The sequence below is a fragment of the Ceratotherium simum genome, chromosome 18 (assembly GCF_057802395.1).
Source record: "Ceratotherium simum simum isolate JZ-2026a chromosome 18, ASM5780239v1, whole genome shotgun sequence".
Lineage (NCBI taxonomy): Eukaryota > Metazoa > Chordata > Mammalia > Perissodactyla > Rhinocerotidae > Ceratotherium > Ceratotherium simum.
Window position 1 is genome coordinate 14,358,896 of NC_141917.1, and position 27,117 is coordinate 14,386,012.

General features: G+C 39.6%; 1 protein-coding gene across 2 annotated transcripts in view; it reads right to left on the reverse strand.

Moving 5' to 3' along the window:
- MYO10 (myosin X) overlaps positions 1-27,117 on the reverse strand; it is a 214,477-nt gene that overhangs the window by 75,702 nt on the left and 111,658 nt on the right. For both annotated transcript variants that reach the window (XM_004422691.3, XM_087443157.1), the window contains 13 exons: positions 18,262-18,396; positions 16,686-16,810; positions 15,933-15,946; positions 15,729-15,813; positions 14,569-14,672; positions 6,415-6,544; positions 4,926-5,044; positions 3,833-3,979; positions 3,528-3,628; positions 3,350-3,416; positions 2,720-2,812; positions 1,993-2,061; positions 1,482-1,564 (listed from right to left, as the gene is read on the reverse strand). In XM_004422691.3, coding sequence (XP_004422748.1) covers positions 1,482-1,564; positions 1,993-2,061; positions 2,720-2,812; positions 3,350-3,416; positions 3,528-3,628; positions 3,833-3,979; positions 4,926-5,044; positions 6,415-6,544; positions 14,569-14,672; positions 15,729-15,813; positions 15,933-15,946; positions 16,686-16,810; positions 18,262-18,396 — 1,272 coding nt within the window. The remainder of the gene's footprint in view (positions 1-1,481; positions 1,565-1,992; positions 2,062-2,719; positions 2,813-3,349; positions 3,417-3,527; positions 3,629-3,832; positions 3,980-4,925; positions 5,045-6,414; positions 6,545-14,568; positions 14,673-15,728; positions 15,814-15,932; positions 15,947-16,685; positions 16,811-18,261; positions 18,397-27,117) is intronic.

Below are 27,117 nucleotides of genomic sequence, written 5' to 3' on the forward strand. Positions count from 1 at the left end.
AGCCAGTTTGGATCCTGGGCATGGACATACTCACCACTCAAGCCACGCTGAGGTGGCAGCCCACATAGAAAAACTAGGACATACAACTAGGACATACAACTATGTACTGGGCTTCGGGGAGAAAAAAGGAGGAAACTTGGCAACAGATATTAGCACAGGGCCAATCTTCCTCAAAAAATAAACAAATAAATAAAATAAAATGTCAAAGGTGAAAGAGAGCAGAGTGAGCAAACAGCCCGAGCCCCTCAGTTTGCAGAAAGAAACATGTGGCTGAAAGAGAAAGTTCTTTACCCCAGTCACAAAACCACTTTACATTACGACAGAGGCACCAGCGAGCCGCCATCTTGCTCATCTCCATACCTGTGATCTTTTCACCACAATAAAAGGCTGCCTTTTAACATCAAGACACTGCTTTTATTTAAATGTCTCACTTTAAGTCTAATAACTAAGAAACTGCTCTGAGAGATAACACACGTATTTTTAGAACATCGCCATTTTTACAAGTCTGAAAACCCATCTGAAAATAAAAATAGCTGACAATGCTGTAAAATAGGAAATCTTGATAGAAGAGTCAAAACAAGTTGAAAGACTGAATACTACGAATTCTGAGCTTCTAAGCTGATGCTTTAGACGGGCTCCCTTCACCCCAATTCACAGCTATCTAAGTGACAAGGTGGCCACTTTGTATTTACATTTCTAAAAGTATTACAGCTTTTTAATAATTGTGCTACTTTCCTTCCTTAGATATTAAAAATTTGTTTCTGTTATAGATTCACACTGGATCTGACACAGGTATTGAAAACTTTAAGGCAAGGGCTATTTCCCCCTTCTCTCTCACAAAGCCTCCTAAAAATAGGAAGCCTCCTGGCTTAATATACACAAATAGCTAAACTAATCATTAAAAGTTTCTGCATGTTTTCCTTAATTATTGATTAAATGGTGTGATTTACAATTCATGAATGAATAAATGAGTATAATTAATTATATTTATTCATGAATGAATAAATGAATGTGTAATTAATTTATAATTTTAGCTGACTACTTATATTTCTTGACATCCTTACACTAACTACAGACATACGGGTCCTATAAACCCGAGGCTGAAGAGCTCTAAACTTGCTGTAGAAAATACGTGTTACACTGGTTAAGCTCTTAGGTTCTTGAGCCAAGCAGATCAGATCAAAACCAGCTGTGGGATCTTGGGCAAGTCACTTAACTGCTCCAAGTCTTAATTTCCCCATCTGCAAAACAGGATTAATAATAGTATCTAACTCACACATTGGCTGTTCTTATGGTACCTCATTAAATGGTAGTCACTACTGCTAGTATCATTTTATGTCTCTCGGGTCATGTTATTGATAAAATATTGCCCAGGGAAGAAGATAAATCAAGTTGCTTCCATATTAATTTTTTCTATATTTGTGAATTGAAAGCATTTGCACAAATATTAGTTTGACATCTCAGGGAGGAGACTGACATACCGGCTTTCTCTTAGTAAGTTGAGAAGATCATCTCTGAAAGTATCTCTGTTCTTCTCCAAGATGCCCCGGACATCATACTGCACCTGGTTTAAAAAAAAACAAGAGATAAGTGAAATAAGCCAGACAGAGAAAGACAAACACTGTAAGACCTCTCTCATATGTGGAATATAAACTAACACATGGACAGAGAGTACAGTTGGGTGGTCACCAGGGGGAAGGGAGTTGGGGGGTGGGCACAAGGGGTGAAGGGGTGCATTTTTATGGTGACTGACAAACAATAATGTACAACTGGAACCTCACAACGTTATAAACTATTATGACACCAAAAAAAAAAAGACAGAGAAGGTAGACTTGATCAGAAGAATAGTTTCAGGTCACAAGCATCTCCTTTAAAAGCTAGACCCGTGAAAAGAAGTTATTTCAATATATTTAATAGATTGGTATTTACAGAAATAGTAATTTCAGAAGCCAAACTGGCAAATATCAATAAGGATCTTAATTAAGAAGTTACCTCTCCAGCATAGTGTTTCACTCCAAAATTGTTGACTGCAACTCTGGGCTTCACGTAAAAGTGGTTATTCTAATAAAAAACAAATACAAATGCCTAATTTCATTTACTGATTTCCATCGACTTCCAGAGAGAACTAAATACAATAGACAGTGAAAACAATTTCAAAACCTGCCACGTATCAGAAGATTAAGAGACATCATGAGATGTCCTTCATCAAAACCATGTAACTCGCCTGTATCATCACATAGGTTAAAAATGTTAATTCTATACTCATAAACTAAACGTGGGCATATTCTGACAAGTAGCCCCAAATCTATCCCTTTGGCTTATTTCAATTTAGCTCTAACAATCAGAGAAGTGCTTTGGTTTGAGAAAAAAATTAAATGTGGGAGGCATGGTGGGACCAACAGCATGAAATATCTCAGATGTAATCTTTTTTTGTCAGATGGAAAGAACACGTTTTGTTTTGTTTCTTTTTTTCTACCCAAAGCCCTAGTACATAGCTGTGTATCATGGTTGTAGAGTTGTAGCTCTTCTATGTGGGACGCCGCCTCAGCATGGCTTGATGAGCGGTGAGTAGGTCCGTGCCCAGCATCTGAACCCCAAGCCTCCGAAGTGGTTAAATGTGAATTTAACCGCTATACCACCAGGCCGGCCCCTCAGATGTAAGCTTAATCCACAGATTTGTTATTCACACATAATTAAGAACTGGCGAATTTTGACATACTGCATGTTGATTGTGTAACTTCTCCAGTAAGGTGCTGTCTGTGGCTTGAGGAAAATGACTTTCTTCATTGATAAGGGCTAGGAGGCCAAGTTTCTAGAAGAGGAAAAAAGGTTAAATTAACTAAGAGTTGAATGTATGCCTCTAAACTATTTTACAGGTCCTTTCCTCTCTCTATCAAGTCAGTGGTTAAAAGAAAAGGCATAGCAATTTCTCAGACTGAAAAATTCAGAATGATACACTATGAAGAAATCCAATTAATTTAAATTCCATATCAATGTTTTTAAAAAAAAAAATCAAACCCACCACCATTTTGTGGACAAAACTTTTACAATTGGCCAATCTACTATGGGTACTGGCAAGGCTTTTGATGTTCACTTAAAATCTAAGTAAAGCCGATTCGCACACCATAGATTCTAAAATACTGAGTTCAGTGAGACAATAGGTTTGAAGCAGCCAAGTATTTAAATTCAACCTTGCACATTTACATGTATGTTTCCAAATGGTCCATTGTGTTCTAAAACACTCACAGCTTTGACCTACGTGTTCACACAAGCTATTTTGTTCCTATAAATATGAATCAGCCCAGCTGGACACCCTTGGGAATATAACAATTCTTCAACAATGTATTACCTTCTCAATCAAGTCTAGGCATTCTCCATTGTCTATCCAGTCAATATCTTCCCACACTAATCCTTCCCTGTAGTTGGATTAAAAAGACCAAGTTATAATAAAATATAGCTTTAAAATGATCTAATTTAGTGACTGATTTTTTTTTTTAATTTCGAAATGTAATTCTTTGAGTGCTTACCTGCTATATTCTAGCTGTTCTAAAGAAAAAATATGCTTGTTGAAATATTCCTGAAGTTTCTCATTTGCATAGTTTATATTGAACTGCTCGAAGTGATTAACCTAATGGGGAAACCATTCAATAAGTATCTCTCACTATTACATATATAATACATACATATAATAATAATATTATTATAAAGGGGAAGAAAAGGCAAAAAAAAATCTGCAGAGAAAAATATCAATGTTTGTTTCAAGAGATTTGTTTAACATCAGCCAATAAGTGGACAGAAAAGAATTCATATGTCCCACTCGTCAGAAGCATACCTCAAAGTTTTCAAATCCAAAGATGTCGAGAATGCCAATAGATTTAAAGTCATCTTTGCCTTTGATCCTGCTATTGATCTTCTTAATCACCCACTCGAAGCAGCGTGCATAAAGTGCCATGGCCAAGGAGTCTCTGCTGTCTACTGCCTATGGGGAGAGGAGACGTGGTCACCGTTTCCAGCTGACCACAAACACCACCCCTCCCTCACTCGGGACACACGCTGATCAGGGCTGGCACCTGTGCATCCAATATTAAGTAAATCAATACCACCTAGGAAAACATGGATTCTAAAGAAAGGATAAACTGGAGCTCACTTATTTACTTTACAGTAGGATTCTCCCAGAATTCCTTTAAATATCAGGCTTTCAAACTCCATTTTATACATTGAGTTATAGGAAAGAATTGGAACCAGTAGAGAGAGACAAATGTTACCAGGTTTGAAACAATAATTAAGACCTAAGTTTTCTCCTTATCTTCTTCTCATATTCTACTTCGTACACATAAAAGTTTTTCTTCATGATATGGTTGGTATTTTTACTAATCGATCAATAAATAGGTATGAGATGGGCTAGTATATATAAATTGGCTGAAGGTAGTGTAAGAAGCAAACATAAGTAATACAACATACTGTTGCATTGTTTTCACGTTTCATAATAATAATTATACATTATTATAGCTAATGTTTATTTAGTGCTTACACTGTGCCAGACATTAAGTATTTAGCATATAATTTTTATTATCACCCTTAAAAAAATCATGTGAATTAGGTATGATAATTATCCTTGTCTTACAGAGGAGGAAACTGAGGCACAGTGGATAAATTTCCCAAGAACAGATAGTAACAAGAGGAAGAGTCAGGACTCAACCACAGGCCATCTACATCAAACCCAATCCTCATAAACACTATGCTACACTGTCTCTTAGCAAACAATTCAATAACTTTGTCTATGCGCCTCAACGTGGATATCATCCTTATTTTAATCATGAACCAAGCTCATCTGAGTGGTTTGTTGTACTTACTTATTCGAATCAAAGCCATGGATCTGAAAACCCAGGGGTGTCTCTTAAGCCTTGATGGCAAAGCGTGCATACCTGTTGAACATTGAGAGGCGTGAGGATCTCTTCTCCCCTGAGGAACATTGATCTCTGGGTCAGAGCATCCGTGAGCTGCGTTGGGTCCAGCCCAAGTAACTCTGCAGACCTGCCCAAGGCTGGAAATGAAGAACAAGGCAAAAGTAGATGCACAGACCTGAGAAGGAACAACCATGGGACCCTGAATAGGTTCAAAGCCAATTACACACAATAACACATTAAAGCAGAGAACATTCCTGAATGACCTCAGGCAAAATGTATGGAACACACATTTTATTGGTAAGTTCTTCACTTCCTTAAGGAGCCTTAGGTTAGTAGCAAAACCTGGTACTTGAACCAAGTGTGGTCTGGAGACCCCAATTGGGGGGGGGAGGTCCCCAAGACCCTGTCAAAGGTTTGCAAGGTCATAACTATCTTCAATAATAATATTAAGATGTTATTTGCTTTTTATTCCCATTTCTTCACCAGTATATGGAAGATTTTTCTAGTGGCTACATGACATGAGGTATCTCAAAAAACTGAATGCAGAAGCAGATATGAGAGTCCAGCTGTCCTCCATTACATTAGACATTAAAGAAATTTGCAAAAATGTAAGACAATGTCACTCTTCTCACTGATTTTTTTTGTTTTGCAAAATAGTCTTTTAAATAAAAATGCTATTTATTTTAATATGCAGTGGGTTTATTATTTTGAAATGAACTAATTTTTAAAAAATGCCTCAGTTTTAATTTCTACCGCAGTAAACATCAACAGATGTGACCCACTTAAACAAAAGCTCTTTGGGGTTCTCTCTGACATTAAGATTCCTAAGAGGTGCTGGGACCAAACGTTTGAGAACTGCTGACCCACAGCCCTGGGCTCCTCTGGAGGCACCGTGAACTTGAACTCAACCGATTCCCAGCCTCCATGCCCTCAATCAGAAAAGCTGAAGAAATAAATACATAAATCACTCCCAGAAAATGACAAATGACATAGCTATGTGTGTATTAACTCATTTAATCTTGACAACACATCTCTGAGGCATTTTACAGACGAGAAGTCGCTGGTGCTGAGGGGATAAATAGGAAACAGCTTGTGACAGAGTCAGGCCATGAACTAAGCATTCCAGCTTGACAACCAACGGTCGTCACTGTTCCATGCCACCCCTCAATAACTATGAAAAACTACGGCAACACTATGTCCCTGACTCATAACATTTTTCCTACATCTAATCCTCGTTGCTCATATTTCCTCTTATCTGGCCCATTTTCCTTCTTTTTCAGTAGGAACAAGAACACGGCCACCATCCTGTCTGTAATCACTTATCCACTTTGATCTTTTATTAGCTGTCAACTCACACCAGACACAAAGTTCTGTAGCTCTCTATTCCAGAGGTCAGAAACTTTTTCTGTAAAGGCCAGATAATAACTATTTTACATCTAAGTTTCCTATGAGGAAAAAGTCAAGGAAGAAAAGGGTGAGGGAGTGAGGGAGGAGCGAGCAATCTTACCTGATTTGAAGGAAACCTGCGCCCCACCAGCAGTGATGAATTCTATGTTCCCAAGATGTAATATACCAGCAAGCAACCTCAACACTTCCCGAACTTCCTCCTTGCTAAACTGCATTACATCCATCGCCATCTAGAAGAAAATAAACATATTTAATTTATGTTGTTTTTTTTCATACTAAAGAAAATGAAAAATGCTCATTACTCAAGAAAATTATTAAGTATTATTCTCAAGGCAAGAAAACAAGAAATAGATGCATGACCATTCACTTTTAAATGATAAAGACTTTACACAGGTACGTATAAAAGAGAAGCGTGATATTAAGAAAGAATTGTAGAGTGCTGAGAGATAACCCAATCAATGAAATAAAAATAAATATCTGCTTTACGTACAAGCCTCTTATTTATGCCACAAAAGAATGACCTCGGAGTCATAGTAATGATGGTGATAAAGAAACACTTTTTCCTACAGATATCAAAGCATAATGGAACATTTATTATTTTCCGACATACAAAAAATTGGGGGGAGGGGTAAGACTTCATGAGAGTCCTCCAGTGTAAACTTTGGGGCCCTGTCTTAATGGTTAAATGTAGCAGGGACCCAAGCAGATGTAATGAAATGCTCTCTCAGGAGCTCTATGGATAGGAGTTTTTTGCTCCTTCTATAATAAACTCTGATGGAAAATCTAAATGGATTTAGATCTGTCTTCCTGAGATATTTATTACACCTCTATTTTTCACTTGTCCAAAGAATTTTTTTTTTTTTTTTTGGTGAGGAAGATTGGCCCTGTGTTAACATCTGTTGCCAATCTTCCTCTTTTTGCTTGAGGAAGATTGTCCCTGAGCTAACATTTATGCCCATCTTCCTCTATTTTGCATGTGGGATGCCGCCACAGCATGGCTTGATGAGCAGTGTGTAGGTCTGCGGGCTGGATCCAAACCCGAGAACCCCGGGCCACGGAAGCGGAGCACACGAACTTAACCACTACACCACCAGGCCAGCCCCTCCGAAGAACGTTAAGATCTTATCTTGGCCTCTAGATAGCAAATGGAAGTTAACATAACACTATTTTGGGAAAAATAAAAATAAACAGGCACCTACAGGAGCTTTCTTCCCAACAACAAGCATCAAAACAACTGAAGCCAGGCGTCTTCTAAATCATGTTCAAGATTTGCCCATAAACTATGATTTAGGAACCAGATTCTTGTCAGGAAAAAAGCTAAACACCCAACCCCCCCTCAACAAACACACACATACAACTGAGGACAGAATTGTTGGCAATACTGATGAAAATGACCTGCAAAGAAAACTTGGACCATAATCACTACAATGACCACAGGAGATTGGGATATAAAGGAAACCATGCACCACTCTGCTGGAATAGAAATTGCAAAGGAAAACAACTGGAGATTTTAAAATGTGAAAAGTTGAATTTCTTTCCAAGGAAAAAACAATAAAGCCAGAAGCAAAGGGCAAAAACAATAGACAGGGAAACAGAATTAAAAGAAAAAAACTATAAGAAAGGAGCAATAGCTATACTAAGAGATACATAAGCAACAAAAATAAAATAGGCACTTCTTATAAGAGGAAATGCAAATCCACAGAGAAATGTTTTCCTCCCAGAAATCAAACGTGCACAAATTAAAGAAAATCTGAGATCTCCTCTATTAAATTAGCAAAACATTTCTGAATGATAAACCTAAAATTGGAGAAACTGAGATATTATGCACTGGTCATTGGTACTATAAATTAGCATAATTTTTTTGGAAAACAAGATTATGTGGCAGCATTGTGCTGGGCCACATATGTACATAATCTTGTAATGTTCAGAGAGGTTAAATAGCTTTCTCAGGGTTGCACAACTAAGATTCAAAGTCAGTCCCAGTGGACCCAAAGTCTAGGAACTTATTATCCATCCAATTCTATTAATTTCTAAGGACATAAAAAGAAAATAAAAATCTCCTGTGTAATTGCCCATAACTTCAATGTTGGAAATTTGTTCCAAGGAAAATCTCAACAATAGAAAAAAAGTCTTGTCAAATATTCACTACAGTGTTAACACTTTCAGGGAAAAAAATTCTAACTATCCTACAATTAGATGAGTCAATTATAGTAAATAAACTTGTTAGAATAGTGTATAGCTTTTAAAGGAAATTATGAACATTATATAGAAACACAATTATATTTATGATCACTTTACATCAAAAGTAAAACTATTCAAGAAAATGAAGCTGGGAAGAAAATTTACAAAATTGAAAATAGTTTCGATGTCTATAGTCTCACGAACATTATGTTCTATCACGTGTTTTATTGTTGTTGACATATTTTTACAATAATAGACAAACTATTAATGGGTGAATGGATGAACAAATTGCTGTCTATTCAAGGGACTACGACTCACCATAAAAAAGAAAGAATTGTGTTATGTGGATGTGGATGAGTGAAAGAAACTAAACACAGGACCAATTACATTCTGTATGATTTCATTTACATGAAACTCTAGAAAAGACATATACTATAGTGACTGAAAGCAGATCAGTGGTTTCCTCGGGCTAAGAGTGAGGTGGCTGGGATTGTCTGGGAAGGGGTACAAGAAACTTTCTGTTCCTTGTACAGAATTGTCCTTTATTTTGATTGTGATTGTGGTTGTGGGTACCTGGGTGCGTAAATTCAAAATTCATGGAAACATACTATAAAAGGGAGCAATTTATTATATTTATATTATATCTCAATAAAGTTGATTAGAGAAAACAAAAAGGGCCGGCCCGTGGCTTAGCAGTTAAGTGCGCCCGCTCTGCTACTGGCGGCCCGGGTTCGGATCCCGGGTGCGCACTGACGCACCACTTCTCCGGCCATGCTGAGGCCGCGTCCCACATACAGCAACTAGAAGGTGTGCAACTATGATGTACAACTATCTACTGGGGCTTTGGGGAAAAAAAAAAAAGGAGGAGGATTGGCAATAGATGTTAGCTCAGAGTGGTCTTCCTCAGCAAAGAGAGGAGGTTTAGCACGGATGTTAGCTCAGGGCTGATCTTCCTCACAAAAAAAAAAAAAAAACAAACAAGAATTCTTTACCAAAAAAAAAAAAAAGAAAAAACAAAAAGACCATGAATTATTTAATCAAGGGTGAAGATTATCATTTCATGGGTACAAACAGAAATTGATGCAAAGAATAACAACTATTAGTCAAGTGCTTATCAATTAAAAAAAGCCTATGGGAAAATAATTATTCAAATTTACTTAAGCAAAGAAATATGGCTAAGAAATACAGAATAATGTATTACACTCAAGACTTTTAAAACTTTTAAATTTCGTAAGGATCAAATCAGACATCAGCAAAATAAAGACAAAACACCTACGTTGTGCAAAAGTTATTTTCTCTATGATTAAAGTTTCCCTCATATGTTACAAGACATATTCAACGCTAATGTATAAAACATTTCTAAGCTCATCTTAGAATGACCACAGAAATGAAAACCTTCACTGTTTAAGTCACCTACCTGGACCTTATACAACACTAAAAAGAAATAAGATTTTTAAAAAAACCAAGTCTACAGCAGCAGAAAATTTCAAACTGTCAAATGAAAAATCTCAAAAGATGCCCCATGAAAACATTCCTGGTTAAGCTCTGAGAACAGAGACAAAGATTATATATGGAGATATGAAAGCAAACGAATAAAGTGTGCTTACTATATTAATAAATTTGTGACGTCTTCACTTTCAAGTCTAACTCTAAGCAAATTAGTTAATTAGTCAGGAGTGTGGTACTAAGTGGTAATTGCATTAATCATGCCATGTGGTAATTTAACGCCTGCGACCAATTATCACTAGTGTGGGCATGTGTGCTAAAACCGCTAGCAAGACCCTCCACTTACTGTCTCTTATTGTTCCATTTACAATCTTTTTAGTGAAAATCTCCATCCCTTTGGCAAGAGTAACCACTTTACGGCTTATTATAATTATCTTATTTTCTCAACAATATGGCTCAAGACTTAAAAAAAACTCGGGGAAATTCTTGGTATAGTTCAGAAGCGCTAAACAGCAATGTAGTTATAAAACTGGCAGAAGCACAAGGTTATACAAAATATTTTTAATAAAGTCTTTATTACGCACATAAAAAATAGGTGTTTGTGAAAGTATGTGTGTGTGCGTGTGGGGGCGGGACAAATACGTGATATAGTCTCAACAATTAAGGACCAAAGGAAGCTAGGCTCATTGCACTAGAAACAGAGCAGCTGGGCGAATGTAAAGTGCTTTTGCCAAAAGGTACATCCACTCGGGGTCTCAGGCAGTCAGCTGTGGGGTGGGGAGGCCCCACTCAAGAAAGCAAAGGGACCTCAGACAAATCTTGACCAAATGGAATGACTGCAATGACATAAGGGGAGGCTACTTATAAATTACAAGTAATTTGACCATAATTTATTGTGTAATGTTATGCTATATTAGGCAATGTTATATTATTTTATAATACAAAATTTGCTTATACTCCCAAGTTTTCCAACACTGAAAGAGACTGATGTTCTCAGGCTTGGCAAAATGGAGGTATAAAGTCAGCCCTTTAAATCCTAGTAAGATCTGACTCACGAGGAGTGAATTTATGCATATACATATATACATGTGCTCACACCATTAAAAACCCATGAATATTCCCAGTAAGGCCTATACGGTCAGGAAATCCCAGTCCTGGTCCAGGCCAGGCATGCTGGAAACATTCAATAGTTGTGGAGTAAAAGAATAAAGAGGTTATTGCTCATCAAAGACTCTTGTCACCTCACACACATTTCATCAGCCACCATCCTGGCGGGTCAAATGCAGGCAATAAAATAAACCCGTTGTTACTAGTGACTTGAAATAGCTTTTCATCCTGACTGAACAATTTATACTGCAACTTGGAAGGCTGATTAAAAAACAGCTGTGAAATTTAGCATATGTTCACTATCTCTGCCCCCAGAAAAAACCAGACCCCCTACAAACTGCTCAAGACACCTCACAGGTACTTATTTGTATTAATGACAGTTGGTGCCAATGATGACTTCTAAAAATACATAAATTCTCAACAGAATAAGCAAAAGTCTTAAAAGGTCCTATTGCATATCCTGACATTAAATGTATACTGACATTAAAGTTGATAAAAAGAGTGATCTTTTTAGTAGTTAAAACTGAACACCAGACGTGACAGTGTCATACTAATTCATTGAAATAATTTCTCTCCATTCACATTCTAAGACATTCTGCAAACAAATGTCCTTGAGCCCCAACAGAATGTGGTCCCTTCCCTTCCAGCAATCTCAAAACCTCTAGGAAAAGGAGCTTTATGGAACTAAAGCATGAAGATACAAATTTAAATGGTATTTGATTTTGGATGGAAATGTTGTCTCCTTGGTGCCTAGAACAGAGCCTGGCACCCAGCAGATGCTCAAACATGTTGAATATATAAAATCAACTTCAGCCAGAAGAGTTTAGTGTCTCTTTTTAACCATTTCTGTGTTGCTCCTGGTTAGAGTACTGTGCGAAGCAGAAAAATGAGCTAGCTGGTACTGATAACGCTACTCAACGATTCCCATATTATAGAAATTATAATTTTAGGAAGGTAATCATGTAATATAATGTATATACATTATTCATTATATAATCAAATTCATATAATCATATAATAATGTAATCATTAAAGTTGACACTCATTGTAAAAATATTATAATAGAGGGAATGATAAAGAATAAAAGCCTAGAATTCTTCCTTATAACATTTTTGGTATATTTTGTTCCAATATTTTTTCTGCACATATAATTACTATATACTTGATATATATAAAACGCTTATTTTTTAAATAAAAGGATTACATAGTGCTGCATCATGCCTTACTTATGTGATAACTAAGTTTTAAACATACTCGAGCATGTGTTCTGCTTGCTGCGATGGATCTTATTTTATAGATATAACAAATTATTTAAGCCATTCCCCAATTCATGATTCTTAGAGGTTTAGGGGAAGAGAATCTCATTTTTTGTAGGAAAGAATATTTTTCCTCCTTTCTGAGAAGTCGCACATTTATTTTTGTTTCTTTTCTGACTGCATTGCTTAGAACTTCCAGAAGAAGGTTAAATAATAGCAAAAATTACATGTTGCTGATTTTCGCTCACATTTCTGATGAGCCAACACTAAAAAGTAATTGCAAAGTAAATATTTAAGGATCTATAAATAAAATTCTTATTAGTTTGTTGTGTACATTCATTATGTCAATTTCATGTATAAACTTCTCTTCCTTTCTAGATGATATATCCTTTCATCATAAGACCAGATTTCAAATGCCAAAACCTATCATTTCAATTTAAAAATAAAAGCTAGCAATCACTGAAACGAGGCCAAGCTCCAAAAGTTTACTTGTAGCTATCAAAAAGAACAAACAATCCTGAATCAGAAAAGGATGCCCCAAGAGGGAAGCATCAGAGTACCTTCTGCAGGCACTCCCGGGACGAGGGACGGCCTCAGTGCCCAGTGCACCCTAGTGGCCAGGGAGCTAGGCAGTATGGGACCTGCAGTGAAACTAGGACTCAGATAATTAGGAGTCCGTCCGTCACCAGGCACAATGCCCTTCTATCACAAGGCATTCCTCTCCAGCTTCAAGAAAGAAGCAAAAACAAAACAAAACAGAAAAAACAAAAATCCTGAGACAAGTCTTTTTTTGCAAGTCATCAAAAATAAGAATGAGTTTTCATGTTTATTCTAACACCATCTTTTCAGCAAAGATAGTAATAAATGACTTGTGAATAAAGAAAGTTTGAATAGTGAGAGAAATCTAGGGGGCCAAAATAAAACTGGGAAAGAAAATTAAAATACTTAAACATGTCATAAATCCAATTTGCAGGGTCACACCCCAGGCTGCCTACGGTACACAGCAAAGGTGCTGTCAGCACGGGGCTTTTGGTTAACAGGGTAAAGAAGGGAGAGATGGCAAGGGATGTATCCCTCTGTGTTATAAATAGTAGAACGTGATATCTTTAAAAGGAAGGCAGAGGGAAAGATGATCATGATATTATAGCTTAGTCTGTTTTTAATTTCATTTTCAATTTAAGGATACATACATTAGACGTGGAGAAATGATATGTGATATACATCTATTTAAAAAATACGTTGAATAAATAAAAATATTATCTTTAAAATTAAAAAAAAATACACTGATTTCATTCCACAAGGCACTCTAACGAACAATCTACAAGAGTAATGTGGATATGGAATAGAGACTTGTTGACAAGAACTAGAAAGATAATCTGGGATGCACTGAAAGCAGGTACGACCCACCCTCGTGGTTTAGAGTTAGACTGTTTAGATAGTGGCTCAATCAGGTACTGTGTGTGGTCTGGCTGGTCACCAAGCTCTCTGCGTCATGGAGTGTAGACAACCACAGTTCCTACCCTCACAGGGTTGCTAGGAGCAACCAGAGAGATGGCCGACATAAAGTGCTCAATGTTAGCTGCATTTATGATGATGAACCAACTCTAGATCTGTTGTAGCCAACCGTTCTAGTAACGACTGGCAAAGGAATTAGGACCACAATGACGAAAGCTACTGGCCACACTCAAGCAGGTAGGGCTGTTAATAATGCTCGATGACCAGGCTTCCTAAATGCAGTCACCTTATACCAAAGTCCCTGTGACACTGGAGAACTGCAAGAGACTGCACGTCTACACCTAGTGTCTTAAGAGGGCTACTTTGTGCAATCAGAATCGGCTACCAGAATTAGGCTGTGAGAACAAGATGAGACCCTAACAGGTACTTGGTCTAATTGCTGACAGATTTGTTTTTAGCCATAGAACCAGTTATTGAAAAAAATTTTACTTGTAAGCTCAAAAACAGGGGATCTGCTTGCTCCGGTACCAAGCCCGTGATTTTTTTTGTTCTTTTTTTCAATATGCTGTTTCAAGTCAACCACTCATCGGTCCTGAACGTCACAGACATTCACCCATCTTCTAAGGAGAGGATTCCCCTCCAGTCAGGAATAGTCTTTATCACGACTTGGAACAAGAAGAAAGCACCTATTCTCATACAGTGGTGCAAATGTAATTACTTCTGTTTTTATCAAAAAAAAAAAAAATTTTTTTTGAAACAGAAAATGAAACTTGTCACTCTTAACAAGGGAAAATAAGGAAGTAACTTACAATCACTTCCCTAAAGGCTTCCTGGTCGCTGATTGTCTTGTCTTCTACACATCCAGACTGACTCAAGTAGTGGTAGTTTTCTGGCACAGATAAATAAAATTCTTCTACAGAAAGAAAAATAAAAATGTAACATCAATACTTGACCAGCCAGGAAAAGACCGAATCCAAAAGAGTTTTCACTTTGTGACTTTAAAAAACAAAGTACAAGAGCCGGCCCCATGGCTTAGTGGTCAAGTTTAGCACACTCCACTTCCGAAGCCCAGTTTCAGTTCCTGGGTGCAGACCTACACCACTCACTGGTGGTCACGCTGTGGCGGTGACCCGCGTACAAACTAGAGGAAGACTGACACAGACGTTAGCTCACGGTGAATCTTCTTCAAGCAAAAAAAAAAAAATGATAAAGTACATAAATAATTCTATGCTCCTAATAGTTCCCTATTAAGATAAAAATTCTTTCTTCATCATCATCTAGGGAAAATAGAATTTAATTAAACTAGATGGGATGGTAGAAAATGTTACTGAAAAAAATAACTGATGAGGATCCTGTTTTGATTATTTTCTCTTAAAAATCCTATGTTTAGAAATTAGCTTTATTTGGGCGTGGTTTAAAAGTAAAACCAGTCTCGGGGCCGGCCCGGTGGCGTAGCGGTTAAGTGCGTGCACTCCCCTTTTGCAGCCCAGGGTTTGCAGATTCGGATCCCAGGCGTGCACTGACGCACCGGTTGTGAAGGCCTGCTATGGCACATCCCATATAAAGTGGAGGAAGATGGGCACGGATGTCAGCCCAGGGCCAGTCTTCCTCAGCAAAATGAGGAGGATTGGCATCAGATGTTAGCTCAGGGCTGATTTTCCTCACACACACACACAAAAGTAAAACCAGTTGTAATACATTATACATTTTTCATAAATATCCTTTAAATCAGAAAAGAATCAAGATTCTAAAAACTAACAAAAAATTCAAAATTTCTCTACTGATGATTTCCCATGTACATTATTTGGCTCTAAAATGAACTCACCATCTTTTGCTACTCTCATACATTTCATTTCAATTGGTGAAATATCCGCCAAGTCCAGACAGACGTCTTCTCATTTAGTGATAACTTTTAAAGGAAAAATGAGTTGCGAATCTGCATTTCTCTGCTGTCATCCAGTTCACTCACCTCTCTCTTCGTGTTCCAGCCCTGCCAGCAGTGCATAGAATATGTGATAATTCCTTTCCCCAGGATTCTGCCTTACTACTCGGTTCTGGGGAGAGAAATCAGATTTCTATTCAGAGATGTTTCCTCTGCTTCACTAACACAAGACAATAATTTCTGCAAATTGTTATTGTGGAAGAAAATGTGAATTAAATCATGTTTACTTACTTTTTCTAATAAATCTTCATGTGAAAAGCAATGGCAAGTCAAGGAACAAAACAAAAATATGACACGCTAAATTACTCTTTAATTTTCTTTTTTTTTTTTTTTTTTTTTTTTTAAAGATTTTATTTATTTATTTTTTCCCCAAAGCCCCAGTAGATAGTTGTGTGTCACAGCTGCACATCCTTCTAGTTGCTGTATGGGGGACGCGGCCTCAGCATGGCCGGAGAAGCAGCGCGTCGGCGCGAGCCTGGGATCCGAACCCGGGTCGCCAGCAGTGGAGCGCACGCACTCAACCACCAAGCCACGGGGCCGGCCCTACTCTTTAATTTTCTATTCTTTGTTATTACCCAAATCATTACAATTCCCTGTTCCTTTGACATTGAGACTTCCGGTGCCAAAAGACAAGCCAACATAGCATCGACTGTTTCATCTAAATCCAATTTCAAGGGTGACACACGGTGCCCTAGGAGGTACCAAACTATGTGACAGAATTGATTTCAAAAACAAATATCTGAGGTTTGATCATGAATCCAATTTTTCAGATTATGGAAATACTATCAGAGATTTCCAAAAGAAAAAAAAATGGTTCTTTATCTCCTCGAATAATTAATAGGTCAAGCCTAGTCATATAGAGCAATAACCAGGTAGAACTAGAAAGAAATATTCCACATTCTTGACCCGTCCTTATGATAAGCAAGAACAGTTTCTACTTAGAGAGTCAAATACTACAGACAACAGCTAAATGAAACAGGATACAATCTACAATTTTCCCGCCCTGAATATTTCCCTTCTGGCAGATGTTCAGCTGGACAAACTTCCCAAAGCGACTAGAGTTGTTGTTGTACACGGTCTTCGCGTTGCCGAAAGCTTCCATGATGGGGCTGTGAAGGGAGGGAGGACAGGAGCGTGTTAATGAGGGTGGATCTGAAAACAGTGAGAACACTCCTCACGAAGGTCAAAACATACAATTGCAAGAAAAATTTGAAATCGAAAGGACCTATGGTGATGATGTCTATTTACAGCAGAGCCAGATTTTCAAAGCACTTGCTGAAGTGGGTTTATAATGTATATCCATTCTGAAGGAGAGATCTTACAGCTGGTTGTGCAGGCACAGGAGGTTACCCAGGGTTAAGCAGACCACAATGGCTCGTCCTTGGGCTTTATATGCACAAGCCAGGGACTGCACAGAAAAAGCCCCCACGCAATTCTAAGAACTGAAAAAAGTTTCAGTCCTGGAAATTTCATTTGTTGTATGTCCTGAGGGCAACTCATTTAACTTCTTTGGGTCTTCTCCAGCTGTAAAATGTGGTCAGACTAGATCAGAGGTCAGCACATTTTTTTCTGTAAAGCATCAGATAATAAATATTTTTGACTTTGCAGGCCACGTGGTCTCTGCAGCAAATACTCAGTTTTGTCGCTATAGCTTGAAAGCAGCTATAAACAATACATAAACCAATGAATGGGTCTGTGTTCCAATAAAACCTTATCTATAAAAACAGGCCACAGGAGGAAGATGAAAACATTCTAGAGACGGATGGTGGTGATGGTTGCACAACAATGTGAATGTATTTAAGGCCACTAAGCTATAGAGTGAAAAATGTTTCAAGTTATAAATTTTATGTTATGTGTATTTTACTACAATTAAAAAAAATAAAGTTTGAATGCTTAAGAAAAAAGAAAACAGCCTGCTAAATATGGGCGTGAGCTGTAGTTTGCTGACTCCTGGACTAATTGCTAAATAATAGCATCTGTCAAGTCCCTATTGGTTCTAAAATCTTATAAGGCACAAATCAGACACTGAGCAACTATATATTTTAAATAAAAATTCATATGATACTTCACCACACAGCCCTCCTTCAAAGTTCTGAGGCTCACTACCATGGAACGTATCATTGATCTTCTGCCACGTGAGAGGCTACTAAAATGCCATTCTGCTCAGAAGGCACCTCCCAAGGACTGAATCGGGAATGGCTTGCTCATCTCTGTGCTAAGCCCCCTGTTACACAGAGGTTGGAGGCTGAAATTTCTGCTGACAACAAAGGCCTCCAAAAAGCTAGTCAAGAGCTCTCTGGTAGGAGGAGGCTGCGGAACGTTCCTCAGAAGCCCTCACCCACCAACTCAAACCAGGCCCAACGATGGGAGGTCAGAAGTTGTTGCTCAGGTTATTAGAAATCGCTACGTGTATGTTAAGACTTTTCCTTGAGAAACTACAATAGAGAAGTGAAGAAAAAGAGAAAATAGACCCACTAATTTTAACTCTGCCTTCAACAAGCCATACTGCGGGGAAAGAGAACCCTATTAGTTGGAACCAAGAAACCTGATAAAGAAATACCTGCTTTCAAGAATAGCTTGTTCCACACAGGATGTCTTCTCCTTTGAGGACAATTCCAAAGATTGTTGACTGATGACTGATAGAAACTTGAGGATCAATTTAGTGCTTTCGGTTTTACCGGCCCCACTTTCACCACTGAAAGACAAAATGAAGAAGTTTCTGCTTCAAAGGATAATCTGTTTAAAAAACCAGCTTGGCCAATGTCACTACAATTCGTCCACAAAACTGTTGAAAAGTGGGAAAGAGCAGATCAAAACGCCCGTCTCAAGAGCTGAGTTCAAGGAAGTAAAGTCCTTTCTCTGGCTGGCCACCTGTGTCTGTGTCACACATGCCTCTGTTGGCCTATGAGGTAAACAGAACTACCTTTACTAAGTGAAGGTAATAAGAGGGACGGTGCCTCTCATGGAATGCAAGCTTTGCAAGAGCAAGGTCTTTGTTTTGTTCACAAGACTATCCTGGACCCCTCAGTGACGCCTGGCTGGTGGCAGGTACTCGGTAAATATGTGTTAAATGAATGGGCACATTAACAGTATCTTTCTGGGAAACTTAAAGCAGGTACATGTGCATCAAATACAATCATTCATAAATATTATTGAGGGGAGCCAACTAAATCATTTTATTCCCAAAATAATCCTAGGAAGGAGGCAGTGGCTAAGCATCTGAGTCAGAATTTAATACCAGGTCTGTCTGAGTCCAGCAGAGATCATGCTTTAGGGGTAGTTAAGGAAAAGTGAGCAACGCAATGCAGAGGGGAGTCCAATGAGAGAAGTAAGTAAGGTATGAGTTGTGACTTAAAGGATGGGCAAAAACAAAAGTGAAAGGATATGGAGTAGGACAACAATGTGAGTGAAAAGCACAGAAACCAGAAGAGCCTAGAAAGATCTATATGGGAGTGGGATTCTGGTTAGGTCAGCTGGATGGAGATTAGAGGCAGGGGAGAAAGAAGGGTGAAAGGCTTGAGTTTGATGGTTCAGAGGCAACCCCAGGAGACGAAAGGTGAAGACTGGGCTCAGCAAGGTCGCCCATAAAGAACACAGCTCCGGAGAGAGTGCTCTAGAAGGAGCGAGGGGTCCTTCAGGGAGATTGGCTGCTCTTATCATCTAGGTGTGTGGTGGTCAGGTCCCAGATATGGAAAGGAAGGTATGGAGATGAGAGAGATTAGGAAGGAGAAACTTAATCACTTTTGTGTAAGACACTATGCTCGGTACCATGGGGAGAATAGAAGTAGTAAAAAGGCAGAGAACTTACAAGAGAAGTAAATTAAAGGCATAAGTGACAGTAGAGCAATACCAACAATATCATAAGGTAGCAGGTGAACAACTGCCAAATGAGCAAGAGAAACAGATGAGCTCCACCTAAGTTCTCAAGAAGAAGCCCTCGTTGAGTGCCAAGATCTGGGAAGTTATGAAAGGGCAATTTTGCTGGAAATGTGGTAAATGATTAAGCACATGTAGAAAAGGAGAGGAAATGACTCAGAGATGATACCACCTGGCCCGGCTGGGTGCAGCAGGCCCCCGGGGAATCTCCAACGGTCTAAGCCAAATGCAGTAATTCCATTCCCTTTGCAAGTGACAGGGTTGGCTGTGGGCAGATGTCAGGATTTCAGCCAGAGAGACTTACTGTCAAAGTGTGCTGAGGGCTCCTGGGAAGGTTTGCACACACACAAAAGAGGCCAGGCAGAAACGCCTCCCTTGCTGCAGACAACAAATACCTGGGAATCCACACCTATCTCGAGATCATAAAGCGAAAGCCAAGAAAATCAGAGAAGTGCCCAGCGGGAGTGGCTGAATCCACAACCCCGAAACTGCCCTGCCTGGTGTTGTCTGAGATAATAAAGGCCCATGCAAATCAGGCCAACTTTGGCCAACTTTGGTTGGGTTTTCCGTTATCGGCAACCAGAATTTTCCTAGTACAGGGCTTAGCATTCATCTTTGCATCACTGGCACCTGACTTGCCCAGTGGCTGGCACACAGGAGGCATTTGGCAAGGATGCAGCGAATGAGTAACAGAAACTAAGGGAAAGTGGCAAGAAGAGATATAAATAATTCTCCAGAGTTTTAAAAAATGTACATCTACCTAGCAGTTGTTAATGATGAAATTGTTTTAAAACAAAACTTAAAGGGATAAGTTCTCTAGTTAAAACGTGTGAGGCAGAAATAATGTTAAGCGTTCCCCAAACCCACCTCTTTATCCTGCAGCACACAGAAGTAGATGACATTTCAACCTCCTGTGCAGTCAGGACAGTAATCAGTAACAGGGACTGCATGTGGCCAATTAAACAAGAGGGAGATTGAACAACTGAGTAAGAGGGATATATGCCCTCTCCATGTCTGATGGCTAAAATCCCCTTCCTGGTCCTCTGGGCTCTCTATCTTCCACGCCTGCCATCTGGGGCCCTCGGGGATGACACATCTCCTAAACAAAGTAACATGTGGAGTCAAGTCAAGACTCTCACCTGCCCACATGCGGCTGCAAAATGAGCAAAAAATAAACCATTCCTGTGTTATGCTCCTGAGATTTGGGGGCCGTTTGTTACAGCAATTAGTCTACCTTGACCAACATAACACGGCAAAAATACAATCATGGAGAAGATACTGTTGAAACTTGACAGCAAAGACTTGGTCAAGGAGAAGAAAACACAGGACTCTCGCTGTTGTTAACCAGTCATGGTTAGTCATGGTTAACATGATATAAACAAGATCTTCAGCCATACTGTTTCTCATTGTAGCATATTTTCAGCCATATTTTTTCTCACTGTAGCACATTTTCTTCAAGCATCTTTAAGTATACCTTTTTTGATATATAAGTAAAACTTGAAACAAAAATGAAACTCAGATTTGTACAGTGCTCTGCAACAGGAGTTCGCAAATTTGGCTGCACATTAGCATCACCTAATGTAGCCCTAATCTGAACCTATAAGGGTAGAACTCAGTCATCAGTAGTTTAAAAAATTTTCCAGATGATTCTACTATGAAGCCAGATTTGGGAACTACTGCTCCTGGAGGTAGTTCTACATAATTCAGACAGGACTGCACCAGCAGACAAGAAGTGGGGCCATAGTGTTACATGAATAAGGCAAAGAATAAAAATACTTAAATTACTAACAAATTGTTAAAACCCAGCAATATGCTAGATGTCACTCATGTCAAGGTAACAGGATTCTCTGCAGGTAGTTCACTTTTATCCTCTCCTCTCATGCCTCCCTCCACGTGACTTTTCAAGGGGATGCAACTTCAACATCCCCATGAAAACCACTCATTGAGGGTCAAACCAAGGTGATCTTTGAAGCACTGGAGAGAGAGCATCTCCACAGGTATTCCTTCGCTCCTTAAATATTCACCTGCTACTGTCAGGCTGCACTAAGGGCTCGCCCAGTATTCGTCTATGATCCAACAGCAGGGAGAGATCAGAATCACAAAGTATGGTTAATGCTGTCAAGTATAAATCTCAGGAGACAGGAGGATTCATGATTTAGATGGAGGATAAAGGTTCAGTGAAGACCTTTCTGGGAAATGATATTTGGATGGAAATGTGAAGGTATGCACAGGAGTTAAGTGGGTGAACAGTGAAGGACGGGGAGGGGAAGGGAGAGGAGGAAGACCCAGCAAGAGGAAACTGTTGGGTGCCCTGGCGGAAGGGAAAGCAGCCTGCACAGCCAGAATCGGGGGAATTGAAGGGACAGTTCTGTGATCCTATTGAGAGGCCACTGTTTCCCAGTCAAGTACGGAACTGGTTCTTTTACCCAGGGGAGTAGGGTGGTGGGGAAGATCATGAATCACAGCCCCCCAACACTTTCAAATTAACCATCATTATAATGATATATATAACAGACACAATATACACACAATACATTATATATTACAAGTTATACACGTGTTATATTGTGACTTATAATAAGAAATACATACTTGATCTTTGTCCCTTTCCTGGCACAGAGCTCCTAAAACACTTGGAATTTCCCTAAGTGAGGAGAGCAATTGTTTTTAAGTCTTTTGTTATGTTAATGAGATGACTTTTAGAAAGCCCCTAGGTAACCAAAAGTTGGGGGTCTGGTTGCCAGGGGAACCAACTACATGATTAGAGGGATGGAACTTTCAGTTCCTGCCCTCCCCTTACCTAAGGGGAGGGGAGAGGGGCTGGAGGTTGAGTTCTATCACCAATGGCCTATGATTTAATCAATCATGCCTATGTAACGAAGCCTCCATAAAACCCCAAAAGGACAGTTTGGAGAGCTTCTGGGTTGGTGAACACATGGAAATTCGGGGGAGATTCATGGGAGCTCTGCACCCTTTCCCCATACCTTGCCCTATGCCTCTCTCCCATCTGGCTGTTCCTGAGTTTTATCCTTTTGTAACAAACTGGTGATCTCATAAGTAAAATGTTTGAGTTCTGTGAGCCTCTCTAGCAAGTTCATCACACCCAAAGAAGGGGTCATTGATACATCTGATCTATAGCTGGTGGATCAGAAGCACAGGTGACAACTTGCTCGGGAATTGCAACTGAAGGAGGGGGCTGGCACCTTGTAAAACTGAGCCATTAACCTGTGGGATCTGACACTATCTCCAGATAGATGGTGGTAGAACTGAGTTAACAGTTTGGTGGACTGTATAATATGATATATGCTGTATAATACATAGCATATATATTGTAGCAGTAGAATAAGATATATAATTAGGTATATACTTTGCTTATCGTAATCACAGAACTATTAAGCCAAAATAAATTTAAGAATTAAATACAAACAAAACATAACACCCATGAAATCCAAATTAACAAGACTAGTTTAACCCTCTGGTTAACGTCGTTTGGCTCAGACTGAAGAGCGCTTTGCACCGTGACAGCCTCATTGCTCCTCTTTGAGCCTGGGGCGCCTGTTCTACCACAGACTGTGTGGTGACTCATGTTCCAGCTATTCCTCTATTTCAGCCACTGTAAAACAGTAACGTGTACAGCAATTACGATGTTATTCCACCTTCCCTTACGGCAAACACATCACTTACATAGCCAGTCCTACATTTTTCTCATTAGTCCATGGCAATTATCGTCCTAACCCTCGGCGCCAACATGACTGAAAACACAAACATGGGCTTCAGAGAAAACGTGTTCACCCAGATGAACTCGAAGGAGCTTATCCTGTTAAAAAACTTTATGAAGATAATAGTGAAAAAGAAAAAGAAAAAGAAAAAGAACTCAAAGCACTGATATGGGGCCTCAGAGGCCATATTAAAAGTTTTGAGAATTTTTCGTAGGGAGGATGGAAAGTCATAAGACAGTTGTTAAGCAGGAGAGTGTCATGATCAGTTCAAGGTTTTAAAGATCAGTCTGTGTGGAGCATGGAGTGTGGAGAACGGATAGAGGGAGGCGAGAGAGGGCACAGGGAGACGAGATGTGAGTGCAGAAGGGTAATGAGAGAGGGGACAGCAGAGATGAGAAGGGAAAGGCCCCAGGAGGGACTATGGAGGGAGACAGGAAGGGACGCTGATGGCCCTGGTCAGCAGGGTGGGTGGTACGTGACAGGAGGCATGAGGAATGACGCCTGAGAGCCCAGGATGATGATCTAGGTGCTGGTAACACATCGAACTGTCTATGGAAGATCGGTACACTTTACTGTATGCGATTTTACCTTAATATGGGAGGTCTGGGGGAGAATGACTTCTAGATCCAAGAATGACTTCTTGATCTCAGGCTAGGGACCTGGTATGATGGAGAATCTACTTGCTAAGGATGAGAAGCATGAGAGGAGGAACACATTTCTGGGAGAAAACAGGATGAATTTAGGACACACCACCCTGAGATGTCCATGAGACAGTTCTGTGATGACACCTTAGGGGCACTGGGACATATATCTGGAACTTAGAGAAGAAACTGGAGCGGGTAGGCGTTTAAGTCTGGGGAGTCATGCAGACCCAGAGAAGGAAAGGCAGGTTGGTTAGAAGATGAGGAGGTGGAAAGTGACTGAGGAGCTGAGGAGTGACCAGAGAACAAGGAAGAAACCCAGACTGATGGGGCCCCATGGAGGAGAGGGGGTAATGTGTGGTGTAAGGGGGCTGTGGAATCAAAGGTGTATCTTTCTTTTTTAAAGATGAAACATTTTAGAAATTTCTGAATGATAATGCCAATGATCCAGTAGAAAGGGAGAGTTCAGAGAATCAGGCGCAGGGAGGCTAAAGACAGAGCAAAGTCCCCAGGAAAGCAGGAAGGAAGGATCTGGAGCATACATGAAGAAAAGGACCTCTGAGGTGAACAGGGCCCTTTATCCACCCCACAGGCTCCAGTCCAGTGCAGGTGTCAGCAAACTATGGCCCCCAAATCTGCCCTGCTGCCTGCTTTTGCAAATAAAGTTTCATTGCCACACAGCCCGGCCCTTCATTTGCTTACTGTCTACGAGCGCTTTTGCACTCCAAGGGCAGAGTTGAGTAGTTGTAACAGAGACGGTCTCACCCACAAAGCCTAAAATATATACTCCCTGGCCCTTCACAGAATACCTTGCTGACACCCGACAAACATTCTCCATCGTATGAATCAAATTCCCCTGGTTCACATGACTTTTCTCAAAATATACATGGATCACTCCCTCCCTCGCTTGCTAGAAGACTTAGGAAGCTGCTCTACTGCCCAGAGGATTTAGTCCAAAGGTCTTAGCAAGTAGGACAAAGCCCTTAAGGTGCAACCCTGCACCAACAAATAGGATTCTCTTCTGAAACGTACACAGGGAGACTGAATTTCAAATCCTGTGTCTGCTGCTTATAGCGAAACCTCTTTGGCACGTCACTTGACAGCTCCAGGCCTCAGCTTCCCACAGAAATTGTCCCTTGGGCTTCCTTGAGGATTACACACAAATTAGTCTTTCTAGATGAATGTCAGTTCCCTTTCTTTGCCTTTCCAATCCCAGCTCCCTCATGTCCCTTAGCATATCCCATAGCTTTATAGGCATACTTTCCATTTCCTATTATCCTTGTTTTCCAAATATCTACGTTTTTGCAAATGCTTCCGTGCCCTTCCTCCCCTCTGTGCTGGCCATATTCCTACATACTGTTTGACTCATGATCATATGTCACTTTCTCTATGAAATATTTCCTTTATTCCTTTTGAGCATCTATTACCACCTTCTCTGAGCAACCATGTACACGTTTCTATTATAGCATTTGGCAGGCTGTCTTCAAATTACTTATTTACATCAGTTTCTTCCCTTCAGAGTAGACGTTCCTGAAAGGCAGTGACTGGGTCTTATTCTTTAATCCCCAAAGCCTAGCACGTAACCTGCCATATCACATGAGCAAGCTTGATCCACGCCTTATTCTGCTGGGTGCCTTTCTCACCCAGGACACAAGTTTTGTTTTGTTTTGTTTTGTTTGTGGTTGTTTTAATAGAGTACTTTTTTTTTTTTTTGCTGGGAAAGATTCACCCTGAGCTAACATCTGTTGCCAATCTTCCTCATTTTTTTTTCCCTCCCTAAAGCCCCAGTACACAGCTGTATATTCTAGTTGTAAGTCCTTCTAGTTCTTCTATGTGAGCCACTGCTACACCATGGCTACTGACAGATGAGTGGTATGATTCTGCAACTGGGAACCGAACCCAGGCTGCCGAGGCAGAGTGCTCTGAACTTTAACCACTAGGCCATCAGGGCTGGCTCCAGGCCACAAGTTTTGTTCACTGTTCCAATTCAATCACTTCTAAATATATCACTAGAAATAGAAAAAGACCAAACACTCAATTATCATTTCAGAATATAAAAGACATGGTTAAGACAAAATCACTCCAGTTTTGGAAAACCAAAATATGCAAAGCAAGCGAAAGTCCTAAACTCACAGTCACCCTGGAAATCCTTCCTTTGATTGACATCTGTTGAACGTTGGCCCCTACCACACCTTGTCCTGAGCAGTGAGCTTCATAGATGAATTAGCCACAGGCCTTGCCTACACTAAATATCTTAAAAGGTCATATATACTGAAAAGACCGTAATAAACTAAACTCTGCCTGCCCAATACAATGTGTGAAAAACTGAAGTCACTGTAAAATGTGCTAGACCAACCAAGATCAAACGCTGACCTTGTCAGTTAGATGAAAAAAATTCAAGCCAGTTTTAAACTTATATATTTATATTTTAAAAACTATAATAGCATAAACATTCATTTAAACGTCCACAAAAAGACAAAACAAGAGCTTGAGAGGTAACAACCTTGAAAGCGAGACCAAGAAAAGAGGCTTGGACTAGAAGCCTAGAGACGTGGCATTGCTACCAACTAACTGGGGACCTCGGCCAAGGGACACAGGCTCACAAAGTGAGAGAAAAATTGATCTATGACGTCATGTCTAGTTCCAAATAGGCTTATTGTCTGGTTTTAAAGGTATTCGCATGAGAATGTTTTAAAAGTAGTAAAACATGTTATATCCACCAGGGGGCGGATCAAGCCTGAGGAAATCTAAGCAGGGCTTCTGTACACACCAATTTTTATTTTTATACTCAATTTTCTCTTAATTCCCACAGCCCCAACCTCCACTGAAAAAAAAAAAAGTGCTGGAGAGATCTATTAAAAACCAAAACACATTTTAATGAGAAATCTATTCTTCAAGACTCCATTCCCTGAGTTAATTTAGATAAACACAGCTACTCTTTTCACATCAGTATTACACAATGGGAGCTTTCTATCTGGGATCCACTTCCCTCCCCCTTCACCCAGCCCCACACCCCCCACCTTATTTCTAAATACCACAGTCTTCGGCATGAAAATGCCAATCCATTTCCGTTTTATTACACACACACACACACACACATATACATGCACAATGATCTCATTTGATTTTGCACTTGCTCCCTAAGCTGCTCTGTCTAGCAAGTGATATATTAGTCATGCT